General features: G+C 38.8%; 1 protein-coding gene across 2 annotated transcripts in view; it reads left to right on the top strand.

The window, feature by feature from the left end:
• Positions 1-18,123, top strand: part of LOC109916516 (importin subunit alpha-5) — an 85,455-nt gene that overhangs the window by 17,258 nt on the left and 50,074 nt on the right. For both annotated transcript variants that reach the window (XM_048602849.1, XM_020516235.2), the window contains 3 exons: positions 1,518-1,659; positions 9,129-9,236; positions 17,690-17,789. In XM_048602849.1, coding sequence (XP_048458806.1) covers positions 1,531-1,659; positions 9,129-9,236; positions 17,690-17,789 — 337 coding nt within the window. In that variant the 5' untranslated portion in view covers positions 1,518-1,530. The remainder of the gene's footprint in view (positions 1-1,517; positions 1,660-9,128; positions 9,237-17,689; positions 17,790-18,123) is intronic.

Raw genomic sequence — 18,123 nt, 5'->3', positions numbered from 1 at the left:
AGAGTGCTGATGGAGGGGTGTTTTTCTGGCTGGAAGTCTGTTGCCCTGTAGGGTCTTGTTGATGCCCATGCTGTTTAGTGGTTTTAGATTTCAATGTAGGAGGGTTGATCAGTAAGTTTGCAGATTTAAAAAACAATGGTGGGGTGGTAACTAGTGAGGAGGATAGCCTTCGATTACAGAGAAATGTAGATGGGCTGATCAGTTGCAAATAGAATTCAATCCAGATAAACTGAGGTGATGCACTTGAACAGGACAAACAAGGCAAGGGAATACATGATGAAAGGTAGAACTCTGGGAAGCTTCAAAGGAACCTTGATATGCATATACTTAAGGTGTCAGGACAGGTGGATAAAATGGTTAAGAATGCTTCTGGTATATTTGTCTTTATTAGCTGAGGCATAGAGCTGAACGGCAGGGAGGTTATGCTGAAGCCGCATGAAGTGTTGATTGGGCCACAGCTAGAATATTGTGTGTGGTTCTGGAATCCACTGTATAGGACAGGTACGATTATTCTGGAGATGGTACAGAGGAGTTTACCAGGATATTGACTGGGCTGGAGAGTTTATGAAGAGAGATTGGACCGGTTTCCTTGGAGCTGAGGAGACTGAGGGTCATGATCAAGATACCTAAAGGTATGAGTGACATAGGTTAGGCAGGAATAAATGTTTCCTCTTAATTGAAGGGTGAATGACCAGGGGCGATAGATTTAAAGTATGAGGCAGAAGGTTTAGAGGTGATGCAAGGAAAACCTTTTTCACCCAGAGGTTGATGGGATCTGGAATTTACAGCCTGTAAGAGTGATAGATGCAGAAACTCTCAACATTTTAAGAAGTATTAAATGTCCACTTGTGATGCCAAGGCTGTGAGGCTATGGGCCAAGTGCTAGAAAATGCAATTAGAATAGCTAGATGGTTGTATTTTGACAGTGCAGACGCGATGGGCCTTTTTCTGTGCTGTAGATCTCTAGACAATTTCAAAGCATGTTGAGCATATCTTTTCAAAATTAAAAACAACACAATCGCATGTACAAAATACTGCTGATGCTGGAAATGTATAATAAAAATAGGAAATGCTGAAAATTCTCAGGTGGAAAGAATCATCAACCTGAAACACAAACTTTTTCTCTATACATACTCAATATTTCCAACATTCCTTTTTATTACAAAGAGGCAAATCTTTGACATTTTGGACAGTAACTTGATGTGCAGTAACTGGCAATTGCAAATTTAACAGCAATTTTGCACGTTTAGCATTATTTGCCAGTGCAGTTTACATTGATTTTATTCAGGTGATTTGCTTTCACATTTCAGGCATTTTAACAGCTTGGATTTTTCTTAATTGAAGTAACATCAGTTTTTGGTGGTTAAATGCTTTAATTTTAATTTTCAAAGATCGGTTCCTATGTAGAGTTGCTAAAAGACCATGTTTGGCACCAAGCTCACTATCAGATAAGCGAAGCAGCTGTGCATGACTGTTGTTGAGATGGCTTTAATCTTTCTGCAATTGTCTTTTTGCAGTTTACCTAACACCATGTTAAGCGCAGGAAAAGAGAATTTTCGGCTGAAGAGCTACAAAAACAACTCTCTCAATCCCGATGAGATGAGAAGACGACGGGAAGAGGAAGGACTGCAGCTACGGAAACAGAAACGTGAGGAACAGGTAGATGTGAACATTTGTTTGCTGTAGTTGCAAGATTTTAAAATGGGGATGAACCTGGTTCATGTTACTCTTTCTGCCACACTAATACAAATGTCCAATTGCATGTATTTTCTATCATATTAGCATTCATCAGTTCAGCAAGAAACAATTTAGTTTCTACTCTTCTACATTTGGACCAACGTAGATGTATTGTGTTGTTGACTGTTTGACGCTTAGTATGAAATAAGGAGTTAAACCTGGCGCTCGCTATTTTGTCATGTCTATCCAAGCCTTTTCTGAGGAGGTTTCAAGTAGGCCCCATCTTTTGTTCCCTGATCCAGTTTCCATTACAGTGTTATCCAGTTCTGTAATCTTGGTCCTATACTCGTAGATATTCTAAATGATTTTCTCTGCCCAGGGATTAACCACTTTACTTTCAGAACAAGTAATGTTCTTGGTACTCTTACCCTGCAAAACTACAATTTGCAACTTTATTTGCCTCTGAATATGTTGTGGCCTCTCATACTACATTGGAGCAAAAGTAGGACGTTCAGCCCATCAAGTCTGCTCTGCCATTTAATGTGTGGCTGATCTGACGACCCTCAGCACTTTGCCTTCTCCCAATAATCCTTGATTCCCTTACTGATTAAAAATTTGTCCCTATAGTAAAGAATTCCACACATTCACTACACCTTGACAGAAATTCCTCCTCAATGCGGTCCTAACTGTTCACTGCATCATAGCTATGGTCTGACTCGTGCCTTGTACAGTTTTAACAATACCACCCATGTGTTTTTTTTTTTTTTTACTTCATTCCCTTTGAAATAAAGGCCAACATTCTATTTGCCTTTCCTATTACCCACTGAACTTGGCTGCTAGCTTTTTGTGATTTAGTGTGCAAGGACTCTTAAATCTCTGTTGTTTTTTACAGTCACTTTCATTTAACTAATCTTCCTGCCAAAGTGCATAAGATCACATTTTTCCAATATTACATTCCTTCTGCCAAGTTTTGCTCACGTGTAGCCAATTTTCTAGCACCCTACATTTATTTGGCATTTTGATTGACATGAAGCCTTGAAATAGCCTTCACCAAAGCCACAAGAAGTGGTACATTGTCACAGCTTTTCTGCAATCTTGAAATGGTTGATGATATATCCTGTTAGGCTTGCCTTCCATTGTCCAGCTTTATGGAACTGCTCTGATTGAACAAGCGTAAAACCAGTTACTCTTAGATGATCTCTAGGGCAGGACTTTGTTTTCACCCTGACACTCACTCGGAAAATCTCCATGACTGTTCATTTTCTGCTATTTTGCAACATCATCCTAGATGAATCTAGGAAGTAGGAGTGGGAGTAGGCTTTTTGGCCACTGAAGTCTCCTCTTCCATTCAAATAGATTGTGGCTGATCTACCTCTACCATTTTCACGCACTATCCTTGATATTTTTAACATCTAGAAAACTATCCATTTCTGTTATGAATGTACTCAATGAGCCTCCACAGATCTCTTGGTGGTGAAACTTAGGAACCCCCCTCCCAGTGGAAAAGATCCCAAATACCTGTCCCAAAATGGCCTACCTCTCTTATTCTGAGTCTTCCCTATGGTACTGGACCTCCATTTCCTCCCAGCTAGAAGAAATGTGTTTCCTACAATGACTGTAAGAATTTGGTATTCTTAAGTGCGATAACTTCTCATTATTCTAAATGCAAGTAACTCAATCTCTCCAAGACACCTCTGGGACAAGTGGGACCTACTGGCCCAGAGATAGGGACACTACTACTATGCCACAAGACTCTTAAAAGTCAGCATACTATTTACCTTTGCTTGTTGCAGCTATACGTTAGTTTCAGTGACTTGCGAGCAACGTCACTGAGTTTCTTTGGATATTAACACTCCACAATCTCATTTTTAAGAAATGTTGTGCATTTGTCTTTTGTAACAAGTGATAACTTCGCATTTTTCCACGCTTATGTTCTTGTCCAGTCATTTAACCTGAATAAATGTCTTTGCAGCCTCTTTGCAACCACCTCATGATTTGCATTCCCACCTAGTTTTGAGATTGGGAAACTTGGAAATAATATATTTAGTCCTACATAAAAATTGTGGTTAGCTGAGGCCCAAGCACTAATCCTTGTAGTACTCAGTGACAGACTGCCAAACTGTGATAACCTGTGTGCTTCTACTATTTTTAACCCATTGATCAATTTCTCAATCCATGCCGGTATGTTATCTGTGATCCCTTCTACCAACTGCCTGAGTGAGACCTTTATTAAAAGGCAAATACACCACATCCACTGTTTTCTACACCCCTTATGTTAGTTACATCAACTCTACAGGTTTGGCCAACTTAATTCCTTTCTCCTAAATTCTGCTCAATCGTACCACTATTTTTTCGCTGTACAGTTTTCACAGAATATCACAACAGATTCTAGGAATTTTCCTACTGATCAACATTCCCTGCAGGCTGCACATGCAGGTGCTTCAATGCTTCTTGAGCAGCAATTGATGTCAGCATGCCAATCATGGTATTAACATCCAGAAGTTGCTGCTGCGCATGGGTCTCCTAGACTGCACAGCTGACGAAAATTGGAGGGAATGCTGCTCCTGATGTCTGTGACTCCCTCATTTCTTAAATAATTGGGTTACGTTTGCTGTCTTCTAGTCTGTCAGAACCATTCCAGAATCTGAATTTTGGAAGATGAATATCAACACGTTCACAATCACTATCGTTTTTTCCAGTACTGTGACCTAAATTGTTTAGATTATCTAGATTATTCCCAAGATTTGTCAATTTTTCAATTCCACTAGTTTCTCCAATATTACTTTCTTCTACTAATCATTTCTTTCAGTTCCTTATTCTCACTAGTCCTGTAGTAACTGTATGCTCCTAGGAGACTTTGTTTTTCTTCATTTAAGACAAAGTCTTTTAGCCTCTCTGCCACTTCTATTTTCCCCCATTTTAAAGCCTCCTGCATGTGCCTGTAGTGAGTCCACTTGTGTCATTGTTAATCCTTTTTTCTTTCATACCAATAGAATATTTCACTAATTCTTTTGAGTTCTTGATGGTTTGCTTATTCTAGTCAGTTTCTTTGACAGTTTCTGGGTCCTCCTTTGAACTCTAAAATGCATTGAGTCATTGGACTCACTAGTCTTGGCAGCTCTATGAATCTCTATCTTTGGCTTGATACTATATTTAACTTTTCTTGTTGCCATAGTTGGGTCATCTTTCCTACTGGGCTTTGTGCTTTAAAGATATTTAGATATGCCGTAAATGTATATTAATTATTGTAATGCTGTCTGTTATCTGTTTTATCAGCTTCCACAGAGTACTTTCTCTTGACCTCTCCACTACCTTAGTCTGTTTATCCAATATTTGATTACTTTTTTCACCATTAAGCATTTAGAAGACCGCAGTGGTTGTTTTTATTCTTTGTGACAAACTTCATACCGTCAACACTGATTTTCTACATTTTTCTAGACAACTGTCTCTGGCTAAACAAGGCTAGTCACAAACCCGACAGCCTATTGAACCCCACGCAGAGCTTACTTGATACCTTTTGCAACAAATTCTGCTTACTTCCGTCCCAGTTGCCCTTGGCTCTATCTCGGCTCATCTTTTGCTGAAATCCTCGTCCGTGCTTCCTTGTGTCTACATTTATCCCAATGCTGTCCTGGTCAGCCTTCTATCTTTTCACCCTTTAAATCTGAAGTCATCTGAAACTCTGTTACCCTTGTCTTAGTTTATACCAAGACTTGCTCACCCATCACAGATGTGTTTACTGGCTTGCATTGACATCTGGTCCTTCAGCACTTCAAGTTTAAAGTTCTCGTCTATGTGTCACTGCCTTTTATTCTGTAAATGTTTTGCTGCACTCCTGATCTCCATTGTGTTCTGAATAGCGGACAGACCAGGAGATTCTATATCAAACAAGTTAGTTTTGTTTGAAATTAATTACCACAGCAAATGGATGAAGTGAATAGTATAGCTGTATTTGCAGGATAGCTATACAAACTCAGAAGAAAAGAATATCCGGTTCTGATAATAGAGTTAGAACTGGAAAGATGTAAAGAGACTCCGGTGGAAAGTAAACCCTGGTGTGAACAATTGGGTTGAATGACCTGTTCAAGTGCAGGAAATACTACGTCATTCCACTTGAATGGTAATAAGATTTTCAAATTTAGTGGCCTTACTTTTGAGAAGTGGTGAGAACCAGACCTGTGGCAGACATCTCTACATATACGGGAGCAGATAAGAGAGGACAAGACTCTAAGCCATCACTTACTCTGGAGATTGGAGAGATCTACACCAGTGGGGGAGACATTTACTAGGAAGTTGGCTGAGTTTTGAAAAAGTAATCAGTGACATCACAGGAAAACTGCAAGTTTGAATGATGAGAGACTGCAGTCAGGGAGTGTGTTTAAATAGCTGACGGTTTAAAAAAAATACTGCCTGTTGATGACGCCTTCCATCAACAGGTACTGTGGTAAAAAGATTGAGAGCAGAACAGTAGATGTTGTTTGCTTGAACTTTTGACAACATTCCAAGGCATTACTGAAAGGTGGACAAATTAGTAAAGTCAGATCACACAGGATTCACGGTGACCTTGCCAAGTGGATACAAAACTGGCTTTATGGTAGGAGACCGATAGGATGGTGGTGGAAGTTTGTTTTCAGACTGGAGGTCTGTGACCAGCGGTGTTCCAACGGGTTCGGTACTGGGTCCACTTTTGTTATTTGTATAAATGATTTGGATGAGAATATGGGAGACATGGTTAGTGTGTTTGCAGATGACACCAAAGTTCATGGTATAGTGGGCAGTGAAGAAGGTTGTCTGAGATTACAAAGAGATCTTGATCATTTGGGGCAATAGGCTGAAGAGTGGCAGAAGGTGTTTAATCTGGATACATGCGAGGTATCGTATTACCAAAACGCCAATAAGGACAGGACTTGTGCAGTTAATGGTAAGGCCTTGGGTGGTCTTATAGAACAGAAAAACCTAGGGGTTCGGATACATAATTCTTTGAAATGTGCATCACAGGTAGACAGAGTGGTTAGGAAGACCCACAGCAATGTGTTTGACTTTAACTGCTCTATGAAATTACATAACAAGCCACCAGTTGCCATATCTGACCACTAACATGTCTGAAATAAGAAATGAAATATGGACTAGCTGACGTCGACATAGGGACCATTGATGACAACGGCAAGGTCAAGTTTGTTGACCCTGCAAAATCCTCCTTGCCTATATCTGGGGACGAGTGCCAAACTTGGGTTTGATATTTCTCAAACTAGTCAAGCAACAGCCTGACGTAGTCATAGTCACACAATCATATCATACCTTTCAGACAATGCAATCTCCATCTCTGTGTGATCTGACCCTCCAGCAGGATAGACCTAGTAGAGGTGATACAGTCAAGATGATGTTGCCCTGGGAGTCCTCAACATGGAGCCTGGACTGCATGATATCTCATGGTAATCAACAAGAGGTTTCCTTGTCCACATTTGAATGGATGCTAAGTACCAATCCTAACCCACACGTTGAGCACCACCCTGAGAAAGCACCAAGTGTGGCAAGGATGCAGAATAGTCTCTGGGAGCAGGACTTCTCCGTTCAACACCAAGATTCACTTGGCAGCACCATGACTGACTAAGCTGATTGAGTTTTAAAGGACATAGACACTAGACTGCCAAGTGGATGATCGTCACGCTGTCATCACATATGTCAGTCTTCAGTCAGTCAGTTCACTCCATTTGATAACGAGAAACAGCTGATTGGGGATTAAGAAATTTATAAATGGAGGTAGATGCATGGTTGTGGACATACTTTGGACTGTAAAACGTTTGTTGTTGAGTTCCCTGATGGTTTTGGGACCCTTGCTTTCTCTGCTTGTTAATGATCTAGAACTTGGTGTGCAGGGCACAGTTTCCAAGTTGGTGAATGATGCAAAACTTGGAAGTGATATAATATATGAAGAGGACTGTGTATAATTTCAGAAAGTTATTGACAAATTGGAGTAGACAGTTAAGTGGTTGAAGTTCAATCCACAGAAGCATGAAACGATATTTTGATAGAAGATGCCAATATTAAAACAAAGGGTGCTACCCTGAGCATAGTATAGGAACAAATGTGCACAGGACATGAAAGGTGATGGGACAAGTAGAGCAAGGAGTTAATAAAGCATGCAGAATTCAAGGCTTTATTAAAAGGGATATAATGTATAGGAGCAAGGAGGTTATGCTGAACTTGTATAAGACATTAGTTAGACCTCAACTGAAATATTGTCTAGTTCTGAGCACCACACTTTGAGAAGGATATGATCATATCACAAGGCGTGCAGAAAATAATTTTTCCAGGGATGAGAAACTTCAGTTCTGGAGATAGATTTGGAAAAGTTGGGGTGTTTCCTCTGGAGATTGGGAGGCTGAAGGGAGATTTGAACTAAGTTTTCAGAATCATGAGGGCAATGCACAGACTAAATGGGGAGAAACTGTTCCCCCTCAACAGAATCAAAAACCAGAGGACACAAATATTAAGAGAATTTGCAAAAGAAGAAAATGTGATCAGAAAAATCTCTTTCACGCAGTGAGTACTCACAACCTAGAATGCGTTACCTGAAAGTATAGTGGAGGCAGGTTCAATTGAAGCATTCGGGGGCACATTAGATGGTTATTTAAAAAGAAAAAATATTGAGGGTTCTGGAGAAAAGGGCAGGACAATGTCAGAATTACAATGCTCGTTAGAAACTCTGCGGACCTGTTGGGGTGAACAGCTGCCTCCAACACTGTAACAATAGCAAAACTGACAATTTTTGCTGATGATTTGAAATATTATATATTGCTTTCATTTATTTTTGAGGAAGGTCATGCTTTGTTGAGACAAAATGCATTGGCAACTCACTGGAGAGGAAGCCAGGCTGACCTCTGAACAGAAATTATACAGGTTAGGTTTGTATTCCCTCAAAGTTTGAAGAACAAGTGATCTCATTGTTCAATAAAACATTCTTAAGGGGCTTGTTAGGATAGATGCTAGAAGGATTTTTACCAAAATGCAAAACTAGGTTTGAACAGAGGGTCAGCCATTGACACTGAGATAAAAAGGAATTTCTTGACTCAAAATCTCATTAATCTTTAGAATCGTTGTCATTGTGTGTATGCAAGTCTGAGACATATCTTCTGGTATCTAAAGTTTCATATGGGGAATAGTGCAAGAAAATGAAGTAGACCAGGCTTGAAAGGACAAATGGCTACTCGCTCTTTCATTCTATTACAAATACTTTGAATATAGTTTCCTAAAATTGTAAACGTCCTAACTTACTTGATCTGTAGTTCTTTATCAATATTTGCTGTTCTGTACATTTTATGTATCTGATTACATTTGTTCAAAATGCTAAAACGTTTCATGGTATCTCAACTTCTATGACTATAAATTGATTTTCCATCCTTTCTGCTATCCAGTTGTTTAGTTTAATGTTTGTTTCCTGTTCCTTCTAGCTATTCAAACGTAGAAATGTCACACACACGGAGCAGGAAGAGGAAGAAGATGAGGTAATGAGTGACAGTGGATTCCATGAGTCACAAGTAAACATGGATATGGCTTTGGTAAGTAACATGTCATGAAAACTGTAACATGCTCCATCCCGCCTAAAGACAAACTGTCACAGCTTGCAAATTTACTAAGGAAGTAGTGCAGAAATTATGATTAGCATAAATTAAAACGTAGTTTCACCTTCCTCCAGCAACTTTATTTACTGATGCAAGTTACTGAGGTAGTTTTACAGAGGGGATGGTTAAATGAAATGAACTCCCTGATACTTTATAAGCAACAAATAACAACTTATTTATCTAACTCTAACAGTGGACAAATTAACAGATCTACTAACAAACCAAGCAATCCCCCTTTAACTACTAACTATTCCCGAATGGAACAAAATTCTAATGGTGTGCTGTTCCAACAAACATAAGTCCAACTTAAATAAACCAAAGTAATAAGAAAAATAAATTGTAACTTTGACATCATTATGACAAGATGGCTTCATTTTTTTTTTTTTAAATTTCAATGGCATTATTACTAAATCCATGATGTGTAATTTTAGATTATTGCATTTCATACTGATTCTATAAACGTTAAACACTACCATTTCTATCTTGTATACATTTTTCTTTTAATCTCACCTACAATAACATTCACGTTGAAGGTCACGAAAATCTGTAAATTAAATCTTTTATAACATAAGACTGCAATGAAATAGTCTGGTGTTCTTGTCTTTAAATCTTTGCAAAAACGTCAAAGGGCTGTGATCAGTATACGTAACTGTCTCCGATATATTGTCTGCAACATAAGCATTAAAAGGTCGTAAGGCCAGTACTAAACTAAATAACTCCTTTTCAACGATTGTTTTATCTAGTGGGTATTCAGTTTCTTTGAAAAATAGCTGGCTTTTCAATTCTACAGTTGTCCTCTTGTAACAACCCAGCTCCAACTCCTACATCGCTTGTGTGGATAGTGACTTTAAAGGGTTTCAAGAAATTTGGCAAGAAGACTGGTGCAGTGGTTAATACTGCTTTTAAATTCTCAAATATCTCCTGGTATTGTTGTGTCCACCAAAATTGCATGCTTTTCTTCAGCAAATCTCAGTGGCGCCACCACACTAAAGTTTGGTACAAATTTCCAATAGAATCCGCTCAGTCCCAAACAGTGTTGCGCTTCCTTCTTTGAGGATGGTCTTGGAAATGGCTTGATGGCCTTCGTTTTCATGTTCCTTGGTGTCAGCCTTCCATGTCTGATGTTGTCCTAAGAACATCGCTTCTGCCTTCACGAATTCAGTTTTTGCCAAATTTATGACCAGTTTACCTCCTGTAGTCTTTCAAAGAGCTCTGCTGAATGCACCATGTGGTCTCTCCACGAATGGCTAAAGATCACCACCAAGTCATCTATATAAATGGCACAATTAGTTATTCCTGCCACAACTCCGTTCATGAGTCTTTGAAATGTGGCTGATACATTCTTCATTCCAAAGAGTATTACTTTAAATGGATACAGCCTATTTGGGGTTACAAACGCAGAAACTTGTTTCACTGTCACTAACAAATGTACTTGCCAGTAACCATGAAGTAAGTCCTATTTTGTGATGTAAGTGGCTTGTCAAATTTTTCCCACTCCGTCTACCAGTCTCGGAATTGGGTATGAGTCTGATTTTAGTCACTGCATTGACCTTTCAGTAATCCATGCAGAATTGTTGCGTGCCATCAGGTTTGGGAACCAACGTGATCGGTGAACTTCATTCACTTTTTGACTCTGCTCCAAGAAGACCTCAGTGAGCATCGCTTCCACTTCTGTACCTGAGCTGCTTTGAGAGGATTAATCCTGAAGGAGTGTTATATTGGAACAGCATTCCATACGTGTACAATAGTATTGGTCCTCCCCATTCTATTTCTACGTATGTCCCTGTGGTGCTTCAAAAGGTCTTTGAAATTCAGTTCAGTTCTTGAGACAGCTTACTACCCTATCCCATTCTTTCAGGACTTCCTTTATTATTTAATTTATTATGAGACACATAAAAATCCAAATTATCTCGATTTGATTCCTCACTCTGGGTGGCAGTAACTAATGCCTGTTTCTTCGGTTCCCTTTCCCTGTCATAGTAAGATTTCAGCATATTCACATGACAAACGCAATTTTTTTTTTTGTCTGGTATCTTTACCAGATAGTTCACCTGACTTGACTTCTCAATCTGATAGGGACCACTAAACCTTGCTTTGAAGGGATCTCCTACCACTGATAACAGCACCAATACTTTATCCCCACAGGCAACCATACAAACTTTAGTTTTCTTATCTGCTTCTTGCTTCACTAGATGCTGTGCCACGTTTGAATGTTGTCTAGCTAATTCACCTACTCTTTAATCTGTCTGTCACCTCAGATATGTAACCTGAGATCTCTGACTTTGGACCTATCAACTTTTCATGAATTTTAAAGGCCCCCTTACTTCATGTCTGAATATCAAATCAAATAGTGAACTGAGTTGATTCATTTGGAGAATTTCTAATAGCAAACAATATAAATAGGATACCTTTATCCCAGTCATTTGGGTAATCTTGACGATACAACCTCAGCATAGTCTTTAGGGTCTGATACCACCTCTCCAATACTTGCTGGGATTTAGGATGGTATGTGCTTGATTTAAAGTGTTTGATGCCAAAACTATCCGTGACCACCTCAAATAATTTGGCAGTAAAATTGGACCTTTTGATCTGATTTGAATCTCCCTAAGTTTTTTTTAAAAAAATGTTGTCCATTATGGGTAAGGAAAACAAGCAACTCTTCCACAACCGTTTTTTGCCTTGAGATTCCATAATGGAATTGCCTCTGGAAATCTGGTAGACACACCCATTACGGTTAGCAAATACTGGTTCCCACTTTCGGTTTTAAGGAGGGGACCTACACAATCATAACCTACATGAAAGGTTTCTTTAAATGTGGGAATTGGCATTAAAGGTGCTTGTTTTATGACTGCCCATGGCTTTCCTATCATCTGACACACATGACAGGAATGGCAAAATTCAACCACATCTTTGTGTAATCCAGGCCAATAGAAATGCTTCTTAGCCTGAGTCTTCCTCACTCCCAGATGACCGCCTACAGGTAATTCGTGTGCTACCCGCAATATTTCCTGGCTGTATGCTACCGGCAACATAACCTGGTGAACGCCCGCCCATTTCTCCTCTGCACTAGTTAGCTGAGGTCTCCATTTCCGTCTTCGGATTCTATCCTTAAGGTAATAACATTTGGGAATATGTTCTGATTCTTCTTCCGAATAAAGCTTATGATGATTTTTTTTATTGTCTCATCATTTTGTTGTAACTCCATTATGCTTTCAGAACTAAACACCTCTCTGTTTTCGTTTTTCCTCTTTACTACTTCATCAAACAGGATGTCAGCTAACTGGACCTCAAGTCTTTCGACTTTCTCTTGGGTTAAAGCAAGAGAGGAAAACCAATGATTGGCGGAAAAATTCCTGGGTATTTTCCTGTTAACTCCTCAGTTTCCTGGTTTTCCTTCTGCTTTGCCACTACAAGTGGCATCAGTCCCACCTCGGTCGTTTCCAAGAACAAACTGTATTCCTGGAATAGACAATTCTTCAATCACTCCCACTGTCACTTCCCTAATCTTAATTGGACATTCTAGCCTTATCTTACACCGGGGAATGCTAAATCTCTGTCCATTTATTCCACAGATTATCATTCTAACATTTCAGAAGGAGTGAAAATACATTCATCTCTTACGGGTGCTGGTCAGTCTCTAATAGTATCTCAAATATTTTAACTTCTTTACCTTCTCCTCCTGTTCTTCCTGAGTAAACCTTACACATCGAGGTGAAGTCTTTGAAGAGATTGGGCACGCTCTTGCTATCCAACCCGTGACTAGACTGTGAGCTCTCCTGCAGCGCCTTGACTTTTCTTGGGATTTCCTTCACTATCTCAACTAATCCCACTGGTTTAGCCTCTTATACCATATCCTTTTTCCCAGTGCCTCTGTTAGTCCACCAGCATTGTGACTGCGTGTCCTCCTCTATTACAGTGGAAACACCTGAGGCTTTATCACCACTTTTTTTTCACCTTCTTGTGTTTCTTTTCTCATGTGGTAAACTGTTCCTAGTGTGGTCTACTTTTTTGCTTTTCATTGAAGGATCTCCCTTTTTTCCCAATTTCTATCCCTCACGGAATGCAGTTGCTATGGGAAGCTGGATTTTGACTTGGGCCCTAATGTGTATTCATTTGCCATCTCTGCAGCTCCTCTTTGGTAAATTTGCTGTTCTTCAACATGAGTTCTTATCATCTCCTGGAAGTGAGTTTTTGAACTCCAGCAAAATAATCTCTAAGATTCTTGTATGTCTTTTCCATCTTTAATGCTCTCACTCATCTATCGAAGTTGCTATGTTTAATTCTTTCAAACTCAACAGAAGTCTGACCTGGTTCCTTCCTTATATTTCTGAACCATGGTCTGTATGCTTTTGGTACCAATTCCTAGGCACTCAAAGTAGCCTGTTCTTCTACTTCATATTCTCTTGACACCACATCTGACAGTGCTGCAAACACTTCACCTAGCCCTGCCTACCAACTTGGTCTGAATGAATATTACCCATATATCCTCTGGCCAGTTCATCTGTTTTTAGCCAATTTCTTGAAGGAAATGTAAAAAGGCTTTTTTTAATATCGAATCTCAGTAATGTTTGGGCATATTTGTATATATCCCAACCAGGCTGTTGGCTACGATGAGTTTGTTCGTCATCACTTCTATCTTGAACTTTTACCTCTGTCATTTGTAGTATTTTTGTTTTAAGTTCCAACTTCATCTTTTCCAACTTGAACATTTTTCCCCTTTCTTCTCTCTCAGCTCAGAATCTTCTTTCTCTTCTACTTTAATTATAATTCAAACTCTCTCTCCTTCTTTTCATCCTCTAATGCCAATTCTTAGTTCTCTCACTTGCAATTTAATTTTTTTCTAACTCCACTGCACTTGACTGTTTCTCTGGTTTACCTAAATGCTTGGCTAACATTACAATTTCAACTTTCCTCTTATCCCTAGTTAAACTCAAAATTAGCCTGTCTGCTAAGTCTAAAAGTATATCCTTCTTTGTTCTTTCTTGGCAAATTTGGGAAGCATCCTCAAACCCCAGAACTATTTTAGCTACATGAAGAGCCATTTCCCCCATTTTTGAGTTAATTTTGGTTACTCGTGGTTGGTTAAATAAAACAGATTTTCCACTTCTCACCTAAGTTTTATTTAAAGATCTAGGACACTAACGCCCAAGTCTGTTTAAATCTGTTGGGACCTTTCGTACCTCAAATCCATATCCCATACACGAACCAGCCAGTTCCCAGACTCGAGCTCCAGATCTGTTACAGAGGGGATGGTTAAATGAAATGAACTTCCTGATACTCACTCTGTAAGCAACAAATAATAATTTATCTAACTCTAACTGTGAACAAATTAACAGACCTACTAACAAACCAAACAATTCCCCCTTAACTACTAACTATTCCCAAACACAATTCTAATGGCATGCAGTTCCAAATATAAGTCCCATTTATGTAAACCAAAGTAATAACAAAAATAAATTAAAACTTAGTTTTGAGAGTCTACAGTCAAAATGCATTTTCCAAAATGCTCTATGCCATTTCTGCTATTCTTCAGGAATTCTTTCTTCTTCGAATCCTTGGTATCAGGATTATTAGCTAAGAGTGCCGTGGTACCTTTTTTTAGGCAGTGCTAATCAGAGAGCTTAAAGATTTCTGAGAGAGTCAGAGTTTTATTCTTCCGATGATGATTCACGTGCTCACCAATTTTCAAAAACCCTCCTCTTTATACCCTTGATGACCTGTCAATTTTCTTATTATAGGATTGGTCGTAGGTTGTCAACACCATCAGATTTAAATTCAGTTGGCTTTAGTCTCGCAGTGTCTAGTTTAAATTAATTGACTGATATTCAAGCTTGTTGCCTTAACGTCAAAATAAACCTAGGTTGCCAACCGCTCAGCCAGTTGATACGCATGTTTCAATTTCCGAACAGTCTGTGCATCCACAGCTGCTTGCAGACATATGTTTTTATATCTCCAAGCTTAGAAAAGCACATCACCTCTTAAAGGGCCTACACATTCTCCCATCCCATCATTTTTACAAACAAATTCTAACATTCTGCCTTCTAATTCAAGAACTGTACCCAACTTTGCAACAGTAGGTGTTGTAATATGCTGAGGAATCTATGAAGATAGCTTGGTGAATAATTTAAATCACTCATACTGCCCTACAGCTGATTTTGAAAACTAATTTTGAGATAGCTGATCTACAGGCTATAAATGCAAGGTCATTAAAAGAAACTGTCTGAACACTTTTTCTTTCAAGCACAATTTGACAGTTTCAGTTTCTTTCAAAATTGTGTGCACTTTTAGGAGTAGAATCATATGGAATTCTTTTTGAAAAATTTGGAACTGCTTTCCTAGAACTTGGGTGTATGTTAATTGCTGAAAGGTTTGTAGTGATCTTTTTAGCTATCAGTGTTTACATATATCTGCATATTGATTTGCAGCCAGCCTCCTCTTGTGAGCACACTACAAATGAATGTAAGGACTTAACCTTTTTGGAGTTGTATGCTTTAGCCCGCATGATTGGGCCAAATAATCTGTTCCTTGTATTATAATATGGGAAGTCTGAGTTTGTTTCATTGTAGCTCATGCTGCTGCATTCATGAATGTTAAAGTCCATAACTATTTCCATTTCAGGTTTTCATTAATTTTGAAATACACAATGCTAATTAATTTGCCTCATGATTTACTCAAGGGGTGCAAAAATGGCCACCTATTCACCTCCCAGGCATAAAGGCAAAATCCATTAGGGCAAATGAGTGTACATGTTTTGTTCTTTGGGAATACTGATAGTGGCTACAGACATTGCAGCTATTTGTAACACAAAAACAAATTGCTAGAGAAACCCAGCAGGTCTGGCAGCATCTGTGGGGAGAAAGGTTTTTCAAGCCTGGCGACTCTTCATCAGAATGGATAGCAGCTAGAAATGTAGTATTTTATGCTGGAGTGTGGAGAAGGTGGAAGGGAAGAGAGAAAGATGAGCAATAGGTGGAGATGGAGTCCAGAGGGAGAGGTTTTGTCTGCAGATGCTGCTGGATGTGCCGAGTTTCTCCAGTAACTTCTATTTTTTGTTTAAAATCACCAGCATCCACAGTTTTTTGTCTATTTTTACAGCTATTAACATACTCGATCCTAAAACGGTGACTGGTGACAGTGGTATGAAACATGAAATTTGACCCAAACTTCGTTCATTTCTCATTCCCAGCATTTAGGGACCCACCGAAATATTTAACTTAGGATGGAAAATTAATCTTAGTTTTCCACCGATCTTTCCTTCAAGTAAAGACACGAATCTTCCATTTTATTTTTCACTCTGCTGAAAGAGCCCATGTGTATTTGAAATGCTCTGAAATCTGTCTCCAGCACTACTTTGCGTTCATTGCTGGAGTTCTCTTTCTTTTGGGGTTCTGTCGAGAATTCTACACTGCAGTAAATAAGCACTCCTCCCTTTACTGCTATTATTTACCAGAACATTTAGGAGTAGCAGATTTAGAACAGATGAGATATTAATTCTCTCCAAAGGGATGTGAATCTGTGGAATTCATTACCCCAAGTATGGAGGCTGTTGGGGTATTGGATACATTGAAAGAGGAGATACAGACAAATTTTTAATTAGTAACAGATTGAAGCATTATGGAGAGCAGGCAAGGAAGTGGGGTTGATGCTGAGATGAGATCAGCTATGAACATATTAAATGGCAGAGAGACTCAAGGGCCTGAATTACCCACTCCTGCTCCCAGTTCTTGTGTTCTTTGGGTTACTATGTAACTGGTGAATGTTCTACAAAGATTCTGTAACTCATCCTAGTTCTGATAATGATCCTACTATCTGAAGATCTGGAGTTCAAATACCTCTAAGTTGTGTGGTAGTAGGAGGCCCGAGTTTTTGGAGGTGTCTATTTTGGGTGGGTATGGGCATAAGCGTTACCATTCGCACCATTTAAAATGAAACTAAACTCAAAGCTGTAAGCTTTTTAGTGAGCACATTCTGTAAAATGAAAACCTGTCAACTGAGACTTCTCATCAATAAAGGATATTAACAATCCAATAGTATTCTTTTGAAAAGATCAAAAGTTCCCACATCTAGAAGAAGATTAATTTGTCATTTATCTTGCTTGCTTTTGGACCTTAGAAATTTTTTCCCTAATTTGCTAGATAATAATTGGCTGCATCTCAAAAGTAATCCATTTGGATAAATGAAGATGGTAGATGTCCTCAAACCAAATTTATGTCTTCCAAATGTGGTAGATTAAAATATCAAACTTGTATCGAGGTGATTTGTAAACCAGAAACAAAATTTAAGACTAGTTTAAGTAGAACGCAATGCAGTTCATATTTGGGAATAACCTTGACTAATACTGAATGATATTTATTAACAATTCTGATCCTGTCTTCCTTATTCATGTGCAGACTGGAGTAATCACATCGGATATGGTACAGATGATTTTCTCAAACAATTCAGAACAGCAGCTGGCTGCTACGCAGAAATTTCGGAAACTTCTTTCCAAAGGTGAAAACACAGTTTATGCTGCATTTGATGATGTAAATTTTTTTTTTTGCGTTCATAATTTGTATTAACAATGCTCTCACTGCTTGATCCAAGGTGGTGAAATGACTGTGTGCTTATGCTAGTTCTGCATAGCTCAGGTTCAAGATTTGAGAACTCAACAACATTTAAAAGTATATTAGTACTGCATGATGTAATACATTATTTAATGTTTAATCATTTTGCAAACATTAATTACGCAAAATACTCTGTTAAGAGGACCGTAAGTTTATAGAAGATTTCATTAGCAGTTATCCTAAGCATCTTGCAGTTGATACTACTCGTGAATTGTTTTAAT

Source organism: Rhincodon typus, chromosome 11 (assembly GCF_021869965.1).
Source record: "Rhincodon typus isolate 14 chromosome 11, sRhiTyp1.1, whole genome shotgun sequence".
NCBI classification, from domain to species: domain Eukaryota; kingdom Metazoa; phylum Chordata; class Chondrichthyes; order Orectolobiformes; family Rhincodontidae; genus Rhincodon; species Rhincodon typus.
This window is presented reverse-complemented; position numbering and strand designations above follow the sequence as displayed.